This window comes from Erpetoichthys calabaricus, chromosome 13, assembly GCF_900747795.2.
Source record: "Erpetoichthys calabaricus chromosome 13, fErpCal1.3, whole genome shotgun sequence".
Lineage (NCBI taxonomy): Eukaryota > Metazoa > Chordata > Cladistia > Polypteriformes > Polypteridae > Erpetoichthys > Erpetoichthys calabaricus.
In genome coordinates, this window is record NC_041406.2 from 100580427 (window position 1) to 100599247 (window position 18821).

At 37.3% G+C, this 18821-nt stretch overlaps 1 protein-coding gene across 1 annotated transcript in view; it reads left to right on the top strand.

Moving 5' to 3' along the window:
• Window positions 1–18821, top strand: part of hivep1 (HIVEP zinc finger 1) — a 141150-nt gene that overhangs the window by 109874 nt on the left and 12455 nt on the right. The window contains exons 6-7 of the mRNA XM_051935561.1: window positions 2782–2957; window positions 8135–8236. Of these exons, the coding sequence (XP_051791521.1) occupies window positions 2782–2957; window positions 8135–8236 (278 nt within the window). The remainder of the gene's footprint in view (window positions 1–2781; window positions 2958–8134; window positions 8237–18821) is intronic.

An 18821-nucleotide genomic window follows, 5' to 3' on the forward strand; every position in this document is an offset into this window, starting at 1 on the left:
CAGAGCTGATCCCTGATGTAATCCCACCTCCACGTTGAATGCATCCGTCACTCCTACCGCAGACCTCACCACTGTCACACTTCCCTCGTACATGTCCTGTACAACTCTTATGTACTTCTCTGCCACTCCTGACTTCCTCATACAATACCACAACTCCTCTAGAGGCACCCTGTCATATGCTTTCTCCAGGTCCACAAAGACGCAATGCAACTCCTTCTGGCCTTCTCTGAACTTCTCTATCAACATCCTCAAAGCAAACATTGCATCTGTGGTGCTCTTTCTTGGCATGAAACCATACTGCTGCTCACTAATCATCACCTCACTTCTTAACCCAGCTTCCACTACTCTTTCCCATAACTTCATGCTGTGGCTCATCAATTTTATTCCCCTGTAGTTACTGCAGTCCTGCACATCCCCCTTATTCTTAAATATTGGCACCAGTACAATTCTTCTCCACTTGTCCGGCCTCCTCTCACTTTCCAAGATTCCATTAAACAATCTGGTTAAAAACTCCATTGCCACCTCTCTAAACACCTCCATGCTTCCACAGGTATGTCATCTGGACAAACAGCCTTTCTATTTATCATCCTCTTTATACCTGTCCTTACTTCCTCCTTGCTAATCCGTTGCACTTCCTGATTCACTATCTCCACATCATCCAACCTCTTCTCTCTCTCTCTCGTTCTCTTCATTCATCAGCCTCTCTAAGTACTCTTTCCATCTGCTCAACACAGTCTCCTCGCTTGTGAGTATGTTTCCATCTTTATCCTTTATCACCCTAACCTGCTGCACATCTTTCCCAGCTCGGTCCCTCTGTCTAGCCAATCGGTACAGGTCCTTTTCTCCCTCCTTAATGTCCAACCTCTCATACAACTCCTACACCTTTTCCTTAGCCTTCGCCACCTCTCTCTTTACCTTGTGCCTTATCTCCTTGTACTACAGTAGTAATATCTGTTTTACTTGTTATATTGTATTGAGTACTTTTTTTTTCTGTTATTTGTCACAATCTTTTTGCAATTTTCTCACTTTGGGTGTGCCTATCAAATCAGTCTTTATCTGGTATAGATTATTTCATAGTGATCATTAAACCAATTAAGAAAAATATTGAATTTAAACATGTGTGTATTTGTACATTGCGCGTGGCATAATATATCTTGCATCTTATTTTCCCCTTGAGAGTTGCTCCTAGTGAATACAATCATTATTCAGTTTTGTTTATTTAAGTATAACACCCTTTATAATGGACAGATGTTGTAAACAGTGAAAATAAGCACTATATAGATTGCACACTACAAAGTAATTTCTGTAGATCAGATGAGTTATCCAATATTATTTAATTGTGCCCCATATATTTATCCGCATTCCCATAGTTTAATGGCTTCTCTTTTCATTAAATAGTTTTAGTCAATGTACTTAAGTAAGAATAAATAAAAATGAAATGTTTACTTCATTATAGTAATAGTCTGTAATATTCTGAATATTCTGTGTGTTTTTATTGAGCACAACCCCAGGTCTCACTAGCAGCAATATGTGATTAAGATGAAATGGCCACAGTAAACACAGACCTGGCATGTTCGATGTTTGTTTGTTTGAGGTAATGATTGCATGTTTTCAGGGTCAGTGGCAATTTCCCAGCTGAGTACATCCATTACAAAAGTGTGTTTGGTGGTGTTTAAATTTCCACATCTAATGATTTGAATGGAATATATCAGATACATAAAGTTTTAGTAGCGAAAGCGGATAAAGATCCATATGACAGAAGACCAAATACTGTCCAATGCATGACTTTTGGAGGACCTGGGAAAATTAACACATTGAGCAATACATAAGTGATTGGCAGCAAAATTGTAGTTTTTAGAATGCTGCTATTGTATGAATACCTCATCCATGTAAAACATATTTTTAAGTTCAGGTTAGTCCAGAAATGAGCACTGCAGGGTTCGAAACATTGAGGCTGCTTTGTTCCCATTACTTTAGACCTTTGTTCTCAAAGTTTCCTTCATAAAGATTGCTGTCTTGATTTTATCTGGAACCTTCATTTGTGAAGCCTTCAGTAGGTTAACCCAGGTCTCGGGAGGGGGGATTTTGCACCCTGTATATGATAAATTATTTTATAACTCTTTAACTAATGGGCAGTAAGAGAGTGGCTTCTAAAATTGAGTTATTTTGTGCTGGTGTGTTGTTAGTGGTAATTAGCATCACACATGGCTTCAGGCACAGAGTGGTATCCATTTTGCAGAGATACAAGCATTCAGAAAGTGTCCTATTAAAAAAAAAATTGAATCAATTTGAAAAATTATAGTTTAATAAATATTAAATGAAGACAGTAAATTTTGTATGAAATTATAGCAGAAAGATGCATGTTTTGTCTGTAACATAATATATTTACCTGACCTGCATATTAAAGAAGAAATTAAATATGTATAGAACATCACCTGTGCTTTATATGTTAAAAAGAAGAACCTTTTTTGGCAACTAAGGGCAGAGAAGTCCTGTGACTGTGTGCATTACTTTTCTCCTTTGGAGGGACACCTTGTAAAATCTTGTTATAATTTGGTTAGATTGTGTTTAGCTTAATGTAGAAAGTGGTATTTTTCTTTCGGACTGTTAATAGTACAGTTTCAATCAGACATCAGGTAATGGGTGTAAAACACTTAAATTCAGTGCCGAAATTCAGAAAAGTCAGTCTGATTTGCATGATGAGCAGTGATGCTTTAAAATCACTATTCAATCATAAAATATAATACTATGATGTATTTTTTTTTTTTTTTTTTTTTGAAGGTACAAGTCCAATGAAGAATATGTCTATGTGCGAGGAAGAGGTCGAGGCAAATATATCTGTGAGGAATGTGGAATACGCTGCAAGAAGCCCAGCATGCTAAGGAAGCACATTCGCACACACACGGATGTCCGTCCTTATCACTGTGCCTATTGCAATTTTTCTTTTAAAACTAAAGGTAAAGGGAATGCACAGGGTAGTTAACCTCCATTCCATTTTGGAATGAGTTGTAGCAGACTCATATAAAAAAAAAAGGAAGAATGTGATTGTTACATTTATTCATCACTGGTCTGTTGACTAAGGCACTGAACAGTAATCAGAAAATTCCTTGCTTAGTCTCTGAATGATTAAGGAAATCAGTTAGCCTTTCTGTAGTTCAAAAGTAGAAATGTATGAAAATGTTTGTACTGTAGTTCAGTTGTAAAGCATCAATATATAGTGTTTACTATAAAAAGTACTTTATTAAATAATTTCTGCATACTAGTGACTGGCTCCAACTAATCCAAGACTCACTCTGTGTGCGTGAGAGCTGACAACCGATGAATGCTCATCCTCAAATGTGATTCATATAATGTAGTGAAGAGGAATAAGAAACATGTGTTCTGGACATTGCAAACAGAAGGCTCATCGTCTAGTGTGTTGTGTTTTATATACCATGATAGAATAGAGAAAAGAAGAAAAAAAAAGGCAGAGATTGCAGCTGCACTTGTACCTGTTAACCACAGAATACATCAGGCAGCATGTTATTGGCTGTTGCAAAAAAAGGGGCAAGCATATAATTTGACATGCCCCAGTGATTTTCAGATGGAAATTAATGTGGTCCATCGACAAAATCAGCAGCTGCAGTTGGCAAGTCTGATATAGTCTACAACTCAAAGTCATGTAATGTCTGTAAAGCATGAACTTGCAGGCTTGGTAACCCTGATGAGTTAGTTATGTGACCTGCAGATTAAAACAAAATACAGTAAAATTACAGTAATAATGTATATGTCAGTACTTAAGCAGCAGCTTGGAGCTGTTCATTATATAATGACACACAATAAAATGGATTAACTGTCATTTAATGTTAATATCTAATCATACTTTTTTTTTTTTATCTGTATGATTTTAAAGCTTGTTTTTGCTACACAGAACAAATTACTAAGACTACAGTAGTAATACAAAGCTAGTATAATCTGGACTAGTTCTTAAAGATTATTACATGTGTCAGAGAAATTTAAAGTTATTTGTAAAGCAACAGCCCATAAGAACAGAGTTACAAGTCCCAAAATTAAATTGATACAATTTCTGAGGCATGTGTTGCGCATTGGCATAATCAGAAAGAAGGACGAACAAAAATGGGGGTTTTATTTGTTAAGGAAGTACCTCTTTAAATTGGCAACAAACTATGAACAGTAAAGTGATATTGTCAATGTAAATGATATGTGATACGGTTTACTGCATATTAGCTATATGGACAAAACATCTCTTGCATTTGGCTTTCCTTTTTACAAAGGTGCCACGGCCATCTAATTATCTACAACTGATTTTAAAGACTTTACCTAAAGGCAGCGTTTCTCAACCGTTAAGTATTTGCGACCCGAGTTTTCATAAGTTTTAATCGCGCCCCCCTAACGTTTTTTTGAAAGGAGCCCACTAATACCAATTTGTTCTTTTTTAATTAATGATATATCATAGATGCATTTTTTATTATACGTACTTAACTTTTATCGATATTTATCTAACTATGTATTTATTTTTCTAGTATCAGAATGTAGTTTAAGTTAATTTGTTTTAGTTTCAATAGATGTATTTTTCGTATTTTCGATTCTTGTTATCTTTTTTTCACATCTTCGTGCCCCCCTTTTTGTTACTTCGTGCCCCCCTAGGGGGGCCCGCTCTTCAGTTTGAGAACCACTGACCTAAAGGTATGCCATTTCTAAAATTACTTCATATGTGCATACATTTAGTTATGCTCTTTGTGAAATAATGCTAAAAAGTAATTGCAGATAATAATAATAATATATTTAAGAAAAGCTGTTACTTTTTCCATCATGACTAGTAAATGTGGCACTGAGCACTTTTCCTGTTTGCCCACATCATTCAGGTATTTCATGAAGTGTTTTGGGAAAAACTGTCATGATAAATACACAACTAAAAACATTTTAACAACACTGACAAATAAATGGTAGACATTAGAATCAAACGTTGCGTTCTGCTATACTCATAATAAATATATGCTGGTTTCAGATTTTTTGCCCTTTTTTGAATAAAATCCTGCATTGCAAACATGTTTTTGTTTAAATACTGGTTTACCTAGGTAGTTAAGAGATGTAACATGAAATGCTCATTTCAGTTTTCTGCATAAACAAAGCTTGCTGTATGTTTTCCACATCTGAAAAGCAAAATGTTTCCAGGCTTGACAAGCTCAGACCTCACAAACCTTTGTGTAAATTTGCTTTCATTGCAGTGTTGTGCTTTCAATAATAATAATTCTTTACATTTACTGTATATAATGAGTGAATAATTTTGTAGTGAGCTGGTATTTGAAATTATCAGTTTACTTTGTGCTTCAGTACAGGGTGATCTATATCAGTGCATTGTGGATTTACCTGTTAAGGGCTGACCAATGTCTTCTGCCTTGGTGTTGGAGTAATGTTTCTGTCATGAAAATACTATATTTGCATACTACAGCTACTTATGATTATGGAGTGACGTTTAAGCACATTTCTTAGTGCTATAATGAGTTAGCTACAGTTCAACTGGTAAAATTTTTATATCTGTATCTCAGCAGGGCTCTACACATACTTGAAATGCATTCCACATGAGAACCAAATCAGTTATTTATTAGTCCTACTGATCCATGCAGATGTATTGGCATCAACAGTGACCAACTCTGTCATACCTGATGATGTAATATCTTCTAATTGTATTTTTAATTAGGCATATTATACAACAATTAGAATAAGTTCAACAAAAAGCAGACTGCATAGTTGGATAAGAGGGCCAGGATTGGATGTTAGAAATAATAGTGTGAAATTGCAGGATCAATTTCTTGATTTTTTAAATGCAAAAGTGAACCGTGGTTTAAGGAATATATTGCACCTGACCCATGACATCATTTGTTCATTGTCACGGTCAGTGAATTGCTTTTGATATGTTTAACTTCTAAATCTGTAAAACTTGCAGTTCCTTTGCAAATGAGTCATTTATACAAATGTGCTGAAGCTCCTAATATACACGTGCTGGTCATAAAATTAGAATATCATGACAAAGTTGATTTATTTCAGTAATTCCATTCAAAAAGTGAAACTTGTATATTAGATTCATTCATTACACACAGACTGATGTATTTCAAATGTTTATTTCTTTTAATTTTGATGATTATAACTGACAACTAATGAAAGTCCCAAATTCAGTATCTCGGAAAATTAGAATATTGTGAAAAGGTTCAATATTGAAGACACCTGGTGCCACACTCTAATCAGCTAATTAACTCAAAACACCTGCAAAAGGCTTTAAATGGTCTCTCAGTCTAGTTCTGTAGGCTACACAATCATGGGGAAGACTGCTGACTTGACAGTTGTCAAAAAGACGACCATTGACACCTTGCACAAGGAGGGCAAGACACAAAAGTTAATTGCTAAAGAGGCTGGCTGTTCACAGAGCTCTGTGTCCAAGCACATTAATAGAGACGTGAAGGGAAGGACAAGATGTGGTAGAAAAAAGTGTACAAGCAATAGGGATAACCGCATCCTGGAGAGGATTGTGAAACAAAACCCATTCAAAAATGTGGGGGAGATTCAGAAAGAGTGGACTGCAGCTGGAGTCAGTGCTTCAAGAACCACCATGCACAGACGTATGCAAGACATGGGTTTCAGCTGTCGCATTCCTTGTTTCAAGCCACTCTTGAACAAGAGTCAGCGTCAAAAGCGCCTCGCCTTTGGACTGCTGCTGAGTGGTCCAAAGTTATGTTCTCTGATGAAAGTAAATTTTGCATTTCCTTTGGAAATCAAGGTCCCAGAGTCTGGAGGAAGAGAGGAGAGGCACAGAATCCACGTTGCCTGAGGTCCAGTGTAAAGTTTCCACAGTCAGTGATGGTTTGGGGTGCCATGTTATCTGCTGGTGTTGGTCCATTGTGTTTTCTGAGGTCCAAGGTCAACGCAGCCGTCTACCAGGAAGTTTTAGAGCACTTCATGCTTCTTGCTGCTGACGAACTTTATGGAGATGCAGATTTCATTTTCCAACAGGACCTGGCACCTGCACACAGTGCCAAAGCTACCAGTACCTGGTTTAAGGACCATGGTATCCCTGTTCTTGATTGGCCAGCAAACTTGCCTGACCTTAACCCCATAGAAAATCTATGGGGTATTGTGAAGAGGAAGATGCAATACGCCAGACCCAACAATTCAGAAGAGCTGAAGTCCACTATCAGAGCAACATGGGCTCTCATAACACCTGAGCAGTGCCACAGACTGATCAACTCCATGCCACGCCGCATTGCTGCAGTAATCCAGGCCAAAGGAGCCCCAAATAAATATTGAGTGCTGTACATGCTCATACTTTTCATGTTCATACCTTTCAGTTGGCCAACATTTCTAAAAATCCTTTTTTTGCATTGGTCTTAATTGATATTCTAATTTCCGAGATACTGAATTTGGGACTTTCATTAGTTGTCTGTTATAATCATCAACATTAAATGAAATAAACATTTGAAATACATCAATCTGTGTCTAATGAATGAATCTAATATACAAGTTTCACTTTTTGAATGGAATTACTGAAATAATTCAACTTTGTCATGATATTCTAATTTTATGACCAGCACCTGTATTTTGGACTTTATTTGAATTTGTGTAAACGTGTGACATCTCATGTATAACCTTTAAAATCTTAGGTTCTTGAAAATGTAACAATATTGTGGCTTGAATGGTCCAGACTTCAACATCTTGGCCTCATTATATCTCCAGTTATACTTGTCAATTTTTCAAAGCTTCTCATACTGAAGAGAACACCAGCATGTAAGGAATTAGTCAGTCAAAGTACTCTACTTTGTTAAAAGAAGGTACCAGTCTTCTTGTCAAGTGAGAGTGGCAGTTTGCAGTCAATCAGGCAATGCAGCTTGGTAGTATTGACCTACACGTCACAAGGTTACTAGTTCAATCCCTCATCACTAATCCTCTCTTTAATTATTATTTACTTGGTAGTGCTCACATCTTAGACATATGGAAGCAATTATGCAATTGGGATTATAAAGTCTTTTTAGTGATAAAATGAACAATGTGATTTGTAAATTCAAAAATAAAATTCATGAAAATCTCAAGAGAAAATTGGTTGTTTCCGATCACGGAAAATTCTTTTGCCTCTGCTTTGCAGGAAACTTGACAAAGCACATGAAATCCAAAGCGCACAGTAAGAAGTGCATAGAAATGGGGATTTCTGTGGGATCCATTGATGATGCAGACGCCGAAGATTCAGGTAAGTTTTCCTTTTTTGCTATAAAAAGTCAACAAATATTTTTTCATGTTCATGTCATGAAGTAAAGAACATTTATTTTATTAATTCAGTGGGATACTGAAACATAAGCTCATCACCTGAATTGTTGCATATCTACAATGCAGTATGAAGAAGTGAATATGATTTTAATTGGTAAATGTTTAGCAATTGCTGTTGTGGAGTGCAGTGCAGCTAATGAGCATTTGAGTTGCATAGAAAAAGGAAGGAGAGAAAACTCTACACCCCTGTAATGTGCTGTGTACTGTATTTGCTTTAGGGAAATACTTGATAGGCAACAAACCCAACAAAAAAATCTGAATTGCAGTTTTAAATACACCAAAATTGACTTGGGTGACATATTGAATTCATGTGTTTTCTATTTTGGATGTTTAGAGCATCTTTAGTCCCTTTAACCCACTTTATGCCTCAATAGTAACTCCCTGTCTAGCAAGACTTCAACAAAATTTTAAAGAGCATGTTCTTTTTCCAGCAAATAACATTTTGCACTGATTTTGCATACTGTACATTTGGTTTCACTCCTATGGAGGTATTCTGACAACCAGACACCCTAGTACTGAGTGGAAGTGCAATAGGATGAATCCCTTTCAAGATTTTAGGGAAGGAAAAGGATCAAAACCTAAGCTAACAACCATGTTTGTTTCTTTCTTGTTTGCTATATTCTTAATAGGCAGCAAACATTTGCTTAGGGAGACAAAGTTTAACACTTCAGGGGGAAAGTATGGTAGCCCTAACAATAAGAATTGGACATGTATTGGACCTGGTCCATTCAGAAACTCCATGACCTTTTTTTTGGCTCCTCAGAGCCACCTTTGCCAGCTGAGAAATCTCTCTCTCCAAAAATTATATTCAAATTTGTTCATAATAACAAGTTATGTAATATTATAATAATCATTTGTTTACTATTATTATATTTTCTGTGATTGAGAAATTGGTTATTATTGCACTTTAATATTTGCTCTGTACTTGGCATTTCTTTACCTTGCACTGCTTTAGTCATCTTCACTCACTGCCTGGTGCCTGATAAACCCTTGTTAATATACTTTAACTGTATTTTATTTTAAGAAGCTCATTAGATCAGATGACTCATTTGCTTGTATATTAAGTATGCTTTTGGCATGAAGAGGTGGGTTTGTTGGTGGAGTGACATCATAGTTCTTCTTGCCTTCAATCTTCGTTTTGGAGGGCTAAAAGGGGAAAGGATGTGAATGACCCTGCCAACCCCAGCTCAGAGTGGTATTGCAGTAGCAAATAAACTATGAAAATGCCCCCATTCATGTATGTGTCACAATTTAAATTGTATATGTGCAGTTTATTTTCAGCTCTTATTACTCTGTGGCTGCCATAGATTTTCAACTCCTACCATTTACTTTACACCCATAACAAAAATGTGTAGTTTTCTAATGTGATTACTTGTCTTCCTATATTGCACTTTTTGCTAACAAAAAATGTAATGTAATAATTTTGCTTTGCTATAATTGTATCTTTTTCTATAACTACAATATTTTTTGTTTTTTAAATACATGTAATAAAAATAAGAACAGTTGCTCCCCTTTTAATCTTCAAAATATATTAAAAAAGAACAATATTTGTGACGCTCTTTATGATTTGCTGGGTTAAAGAAGCCTCAGCCGTGCCTATTGACTCTGCTCTGGATGCTCAAGGCCTGGGATAGCTACAGCTTCTTGCTAATTTTCTGTGTTTGTGGGTGATGATGACGGATCCATTATTTGCTGTGAATATGCTTGCCTTCTAATTAGTTACCTCGAGCCATATAGCAGTACTGTGGGTGGGTGACAGGGATGAAAATGGTCCCTTTACTCCCACGCTACTTTCATAGATGAGAAGATGACAAATTGCCTCTGAGAATTCCTACAGCACTTTTCAAAGAGGGACTGTCTGATTTTTGTCCCTAGTGTGACGGTAGCATCAACAATTTATGACTGAACCCAGAAAGAACTGCTGCGGAGTTGCTAACGGTGATATCTTCTTTTCGATAATCCTTTGTAGCCTGGCCAATGCTGATCAGATGTATGAGTCATTCTGCTGTTGCACAAAAGCCATTAAAACATAAAAATTTGCAGCATCTGTGTTGGCAGAATGCTGCCACTAGTTTCTACTGAAGACGTGAATGAAAGTCGACATTAATATATGAACATCCGCTCAGGTGCAAAGGCTAATTCATTTTTGTTTTGGATTTCCATTTAGAGGAGACTACAAAATTGTAATCCAGTTACGGCTGCTGCTTTTTTTGTGTATTGGTGGTTGTTCCAGATTTGCTTTGAGAAGAATATTACCTTAGCAATTTTTTTTTCCTCTTAATACACTCTGGTTCTGGATTTCATATTAATAATCATAATAATTACAACATGGTGGTGTATCCTATTTACCCCAGAATCCTTGGTTCACATTCTGACCTGTTTATTGCCATTGTGAAACGTTACTGTGGGTTAATTGTCAATAGTAAATTGACCCAGTATTTTGTGTGTATGTGCATCAATGTGCTTTGCTAGGACCCCATTTTTGTCAGTGCCTACCTTGTACCCATCGCTGTCAGGATACATACAGGATCCTCATGACCCTGCACCTGGATAAGTGGGTACAAAAAATGATGGACGATGATGATGGTAATAATAACTATAATAACAGTAGTTATTGTTAGATTGGAAGTAAATTCTTCTGATCACTTTATTTAAATACCTCCTCTTTTCCTGTCTTAAAGAATCTAGAATGTATGATTTGTTATTGTAACAGATTAGCAAAGAGCTTTATATTTGTGATAGGTTTTATTAAGTTTTAAGTATGCAAGGAATTTCACCATTAGTTGTTCCCAAAAACTTTAATGGTATTTTTAATATAAATAGAAACAGGAAAAAATATTTCTTTATTTAGCTTTTGTAAGTTGTAGGTAACTATTTTAATATTTCTTAAAATAAATAAAAACCAGGAAAAGTATTTTTACACTACTTTTGAGAGTTGTAGTTAGACTAATAAATTAAAGGCAATACTTTTTTAATATCTTTGTTTTAAACATATAGTCAAGAGCAGCAACATTCTCAAATCTACTTCATCTATCTTGGGATTTTGAAGCAGGTATATGTCCCGTGGTGGCAACGATTTGGGGTGAAACCTATCATGACCGGGTTTTAGAGTCACCGATTAACCTACCACACAGGGAGAAAAGCTGGAGTATCCAAAGGAAAAACGCAGGCAGACACAGGGAGAATGCACGATGTCCATAAAAACAAAAACAGGGAGCAGGATTCTGAATTTGTGAAACAGCAGTGCTACTCACTACACTATTTTGCAGCCTATGCTTAAAAGTCATAGGTTTAAAATAAATTTGACCTCACTCTTTGGTGTCAATTCTCCATGGAGTACATTTTTTGTGTTTTACATAGCAGAGGGAATCTCCCTTTTTTCATGCATAGGCCAGTGTCACCTAAATGGGCATGCAGCAATCATCTGAAGGATATCCAGCATGTGGATTAATTAGTCATGGCAGTAGCTATTATCATAACCAGTTTTTTTGCCTAATTTTGCTTCTATTTTGTGGATGTTTAGTACTTTTAATTGTTGTAAATATTTAATACTGTGTTGGTAGATGCAGACAGTTTGGTCTAGTTGCTTAGTCTTTAAACTGTGAACTACAAGGTTGTTGTTTTGGTCTCCATTTCTGACTCACTCTCTGACCCTGAATGAGTCATTTACTTTACAGCCTGTAGAAAAAAAATCTATAAATAATTAAATAGTAGAACTTTACTCTTGTATTTTGTAAGTCACAAATACATATGTTGGCTCAATAGTTCCATGTAAATGTTAAGTAATTTACTGTATTTGTGGTTCGTTGGAAAAGAAGCAGATTAGGGATTAAAACTGAATAATAGGAGAAATCCTTCTGTCTACAATTGTCGTTATGCCTATAAAGTAAGAGATAATTGCTGGTAACACATTATTTTGAAAAGGAGATAATTAAAAATACATCAAGTGCAAATAAGGAAAAAAATAACATATTTTTCTTTATTTTTTCAAACACCTGGATGACTGGAGTTTGCTTATAGCATCAGCTCTTATACAGTGCATCCGGAAAGTATTCACAGCGCATCACTTTTTCCACATTTTGTTACGTTACAGCCTTTTTCCAAAATGGATTAAATTCATTTTTTTTCCTCAGAATTCTACATACAAAACCCCATAATGGCAAAATGAAAAAAGTTTTACTTGAGATTTTTGCAAATTTATTAAAAATAAAAAAACTGAGAAATCACATGTACATAAGTATTCACAGCCTTTGCTTAATACTTTGTCGATGCACCTTTGGCAGCAATTACAGCCTCAAGTCTTTTTGAATATGATGCCACAAGCTTGGCACACCTATCCTTGGCCAGTTTCACCCATTCCTCTTTGCAGCACCTCTCAAGCTCCATCAGGTTGGATGGGAAGCGTCGGTGCACAGCCATTTTAAGATCTCTCCAGAGATGTTCAATTGGATTCAAGTCTGGGCTCTGGCTGGGCCACTCAAGGACATTCACAGAGTTGTACTTTGTTATCTTGGCTGTGTGCTTAGGGTCGTTGTCCTGCTGAAAGATGAACCGTCGCCCCAGTCTGAGGTCAAGAGCACTCTGGAGCAGGTTTTCATCCAGGATGTCTCTGTACATTGCTGCAGTTATCTTTCCCTTTATCCTGACTAGTCTCCCAGTCCCTGCCACTGAAAAACATCCCCACAGCATGATGCTGCCACCACCATGCTTCACTGTAGGGATGGTATTGGCCTGGTGATGAGCAGTGCCTGGTTTCCTCCAAAAGTGACTCCTGGCATTCACACCAAAGAGTTCAATCTTTGTCTCATCAGACCAGAGAATTTTCTTTCTCATGGTCTGAGAGTCCTTCAGGTGCCTTTTGACAAACTCCAGGCAGGCTGCCATGTGCCTTTTACTAAGGAGAGGCTTCCGTCTGGCCACTCTACTATACAGGCCTGATTGGTGGATTCCTGCAGAGATAGTTGTCCTTCTGGAAGGTTCTCCTCTCTCCACAGAGGACCACTGGAGCTCTGACAGAGTGATCATCGGGTTCTTGGTCACTTCCCTGACTAAGGCCCTTCTCCTCCAATCGCTCAGTTTAGATGGCTGGCCAGCTCTAGGAAGAGTCCTGGTGGTTTCGAACTTCTTCCACTTACGGATGATGGAGGCCACTGTGCCCATTGGGACCTTCAAAGCAGCAGAAATTTTTCTGTAACCTTCCCCAGATTTGTGCCTCGAGACAATCCTGTCTTGGAGGTCTACAGACAAGTCTTTTGACTTCATGCCTGGTTTGTGCTCTGACATGAATGGTCAACTGTGGGACCTTATATAGACAGGTGTGTGGCTTTCCAAATCATGCAGAAACATCTCGAGGATGATCAGGGGAAACAGGTTGCACCTGAGCTCAATTTCGAGCTTCATGGTAAAGGCTGTGAATACTTATGTACATGTGCTTTCTCAATTGTTTTATTTTTAATAAATTTGCAAAAATCTGAAGTAAACATTTTTCACGTTGTCATTATGGGGTGTTGTGTGTACAATTCTGAGGAAAAAAATGAATATAATCCATTTTGGAATAAGGCTGTAACATAACAAAATGTGGAAAAAGTGATGCGCTGTGAATACTTTCCGGATGCACTGTACATTTTTGTCCAGCGTCCCAACATGTAAACATTATTTATTTTAACACAGATTGACTTGATCAGAGCAGTATCTCACAAATATAAGTGTCTCAGCAGACAAATTTCTGTCAATTGATTAACATGAGCACAAATTTTTAACTCTGCAAGATTCCTTTAATCATCTGACCTTTAGTGCTTTGTGTGAGGTCATCAATGCATCACCTAAATGACATGTTTTCATCCCACTTCTGTATAGTAGATTCTTTGTTATTGTTTTGTTATAATTGGGAAATATGATACTGCATGACCAGATTAAGACCCCCACAGGGTGTCACTTGCATATATTTACATTCTATGAATATCACATATGAAAATAAAACAAATCAGGAGTTTGCCCAGCTCTGAGATTTAAGCAACTGGTCACTCTTACATTAGAAGGGGTGATAATAATGTATGAATAACTACAAATGTGCATTGCGTGGAAGAGTGCAATATAAAAACAAATAGAAAAATGAAACTACTTTTTTTCTTGCATATCCCAGGGCCCTAGGACACACTCTACCCAGGTCACTCTGATAGTAGATAGTAGATCGGCCACAAATATGCTTCAGATATGATACTAGTAATATGTACCTCTCATTGTCATTACTTTCTGAATAGGGATGTCTGGGTCTTTTTATACACTGAAAGTGAATGACATTTACATACATGACAGTCTAATGTCTTACATAATCTTGATGATTGCCATTATTTTTTTAATAAGACTAAGGGGCTTCGCCCCCTGCTCACTTCACTTGCCAACCCCCGTGTTTGGTTTTCCAGATTTTGAATTCTACTGCTTTCATAATCTCTAACCTGCTCAGCATGAAGTTCTACTTTGTCTTTTACTCTCTGTCTTTTAATTTTGAGCCCGATTGGACGTGGTTTTTTTCAATTCCACTTGTTCCGGGCTGATTATTACTTTCCTTATTTTCTGAAATTTGCACTTTGCATTTTTTTCTCTCCAACGCTTTTGAGTCTCTTTTCTCTGCACTGCTGTTTCTTCTTTGCTTAGTCATTGACGTTTCATCTATAACGTACTGTCCTTATACGCTTTATATGCACTGAGAGCCCTGGATCTGTGTCTGCTAAAAGCTTTTACACGACTGAGTGTTTTGCTGCCTGTGGTCTTATTTAATATTGGTTGTAAGTAGGGCATGTCTTGCAAGAATCTCATGTTCTATGTCCCCACGAGATGGTCATGGGTCAATCTCTTGGCACAAAGTCTCATGTATAAGGCCCCCACGAGACGCTCCGTGGCCAATGTCTTTCGTCGGGCAGGTCTTTTAAGTGTCTTCCGTGATCTTCACATGAAGGTCACATCACGTCTTGTCTTCCTAGTCTTTCTCTCCCAGGATTTTTTTTATAATAGAGAGATTACATGAAGATGTACATTTTTCCAGTGCCCTGTCACTTTAAATTAAGAGAGAGCTCAGTGAGCAAACTGAGGAGAAATACAAAACCACACAACTAGCTGCGTATTAGTTAAATACCAGTCATGGCGCACTGCACGTTACACTTGACTTGAGCATTCATAGTTTTCATACTTCCTCTGTATGTTTACCATTCATTTGCTCAGAGGTTGATGTGCTTGCTGCTTCCTGTGCAGCTCTTCTTTTCTCCACCCAAGTGGCCCGCTTCTTCTCTTCTTTTGTCAGCATCTTTTCGTGTTAAAACTGATTAAGTCAGTGTTTGTGTTGCAATTACTTAGTATGTTTTCTTTAATTTTTCACTTAAGCTGGCACTTAAGTCTTCAACCTGCCTCAAGAATAATTTAAGATATGAAGAGGTAGAGGAAGTGATGGCAAAGGTGGTAGGGATGAGAACGGCACCTGTACGCATCCGCTGCATAGCCGCCCTGCTGGCCGCTGCCGAGAGTTGATTCTACAGTAAAATAAAAATAAAAAGAGGAATAACCTTGGAGGTCAAACATCACCCTGAAAGCGGATAGTAGATGTCATGTAGTATATGTGTACCAAATTTCAGGTCAATAGGTCAAGCGGTTTGCGAGCTGCAGGTGATTTAAAATCCTGGACAGACAAACGAACAGCCACAGTAGCATATTATATATAAAGATGGCATTATTCTTGTTCTGCTGTTCACTGAGCAAGCACTTAGATGCAAGGATCATCTCCTCTTAGTACTATACTACATAGTCTGTTCTTGATCAGCTGCTGATATGGTACTATCTCAAGCATACTGCAACTGACCAATTGTGTCACTTTTTTTCTGCCAGTAAGCCTAGATGCTACATTTTTTAAATTATGTTTAAAATTTGTTTATGGCACGGGTATCATTCCCCAAACAACATGCATGTTCACACAAGTACACAAACAAAACCAATAGAACCAGGATATTGATGAGAGTAAAAAGTGCACATCCAGACCCAAAAAGTAAAGCCAGGAGAAGCTTAGCTAAAAAGATATGAAGGCCTTGTGTCAGTACTCGCCGGCCCCTAGCCACCTGAGCAGCATGTAGCCAATTATTAATACTGGAGCATGGTGACACTTTGATCCTCAACACAGAGGCTTTGACAAAAACCTGGTTATAAATGACAACTTCCAGAGAGTAGAGGAAAAACATTAAGGATTTCTTGTGATAGGCCAGTGCCAGTTCGGCAGCAGTGGTGCATATAGAGAAAATTTTCCACTGTATAGAAAAGAGAGAGTTATTAATGAAGTACCAAAATGAACAAACAGGGAGACAATACCAAAACTTATGTGAAAACGTACTGGGGGAATTTAGAGAGCTGAAGTAGCAGTGTTTTTGGAGTATGGAACACAGATGGTATACAAACTCAGATATGTTGGTGATTAGGTTTTTTAGTAGGATAAACCAATATATTTTTGAAAACAGTGTTCCAGGATTGAAGGAGAGAGTTTTAGTGGTCACTCATTAGATTGCATATAAAGGGAATGTAGAGACAAGGGTGAATCAGGAGGGGAGGGATTGCATAATGTACTGCAGAATGCAGTGGTAGCTAGAGATAGAACTAATGTAGAAATATTATTGCTGAGGTAGCTATATACTGTATATTTATTAGAGGAACAGATGGTAGAACATATGCCTGTTGACAAATGCTGCTTAAGGGGAGAAGGGCAGATATGAACCAATTATATTTATAGCCAGAGCCATATATGAATTTAAATAGGTTAAGAATGTGAATAAGATCTCAAAGGGCATTACCCAGAAAAAAACCTGTGTATCTGTTTATAGCATGATTTTTTTGCCATACATTATTTATAATGTTAGGTGTAATTGTGTCCATTTTAATGTAAATAGTATAGCAGTAGACAGTGGTAATGCAGCAAAAGTGGTGCTTGTCACTGGCCACCTGGAGTTAAAGGACTGCAATGGTTATCTTTGGGCTCTCCAGACTGACATCAAAGTGAATTTTAAAGAGGGAACTGCATAGTGAATTAACAAGGTTGGTCTGGAGAGGGACAGAATTTGAAGAAGTGTTGAGAAAGAAGAGAGGTGATTATGACAAGTGTATAGGAGCAAGAAGAAACACTCTGATGTAAAAGTGGTTACTGCAGTATAGCCATCAAGTTCTGTCCTAGAGGGACAAAGAGGCAGCTTAATTCAAAGCAAGACATATTAAGTCACTCCATTCCAGCCACCTCATCAGAAAACTAACAGCAAAGAAGCACTAAGGGAAATTAAATGCAAAACACTAACAAGCTGGAAACAGTCAAACATAAATATGTGGAGCAAAATCACAATAACCAAGAGTAGATCCAGTTCAGATGGAGCATAAAAACTTTATAGCACCTGATTCCCAAATATAAGAAGAGTGGGGACCACCTACAGGCTTCTTCTTCAGGCTTTCACACATCTGCAAATACTAAACAAAAGCTTATCACCATTCAACACTTACATTCACTAACACGCATTTTTATTTAAGTGAACAGTAACATAGAAACAGTAGTATGAGGGCACTTTTCACAACTGGTATTAAGGCAGAATTCACAAGGTATGCCCTCAGATAATGGGCTATTGGGGTTTGTGTTCACTAGACAGTTAATTTACATTCCTTGAGATCAAATCTTTGTTTAGCTCAAGTGCAATCGAGAGGGTTTATTATTATTGTAATTATCATTATTATTGTTTTTAATTTTAAGCCAAACAGGGGAGCAGGTGCAGCTCCACAGGAAAATGCAAGAAAGAGCCTGGTAAGATCGAGTGGGTGGACTGCTCAGCAGGAGACATTTGACAGAATGCTTATTGTCTGTGCAAAAAAACACAAGATCTGTTTGGGATAAGGAATGGTGGGAGGTAGAGGAGGATTCCTACTGGTATTTAGCTTTTAATGAGCAATAAGAATAATAAAAGGGAGAAGATACTACAGTCTGGTGCCAGGAGTAGCAGTAGAATAATTAGCTAGAGCATGAGTGGTGCAGTAAGTTTTTCCTTTTTCTCGGCTATGCTAATCTGTCTTTTCCTCAGTAACATTGGTCCTTTATGTACATTTCTACTGCTTGTCTATTAAATAAAGTGTATTTACTAACTATAAGCCCATTTTGTATATTTTGCTTAGATTTATGTTTGTTTTACCTATCTTCCATCTTCTGCAAGGAGCTGATGAAGACTTCTTATATGAAAGAAGTCTTGTCACTCTTTCAATATCAGAAACACAGTGCAAGTACAAACCACACAAAGCTGGTAGCTTTTTAATATTTTTTGGAAAATAGTGGGTACCCTTTAACCATACCTGAATCTAAAATAAAAGTGTTAAAAGAAATTTGCAAATGGTTGGATTTCTTATAAAGATAAATGCACAACACAGGATTAAAAATAAGGAGAAAATAAGGAACCTACCAAATCTGACACTCCCCTGGTCTGCATATGTGGGTTCCTGGGACATGT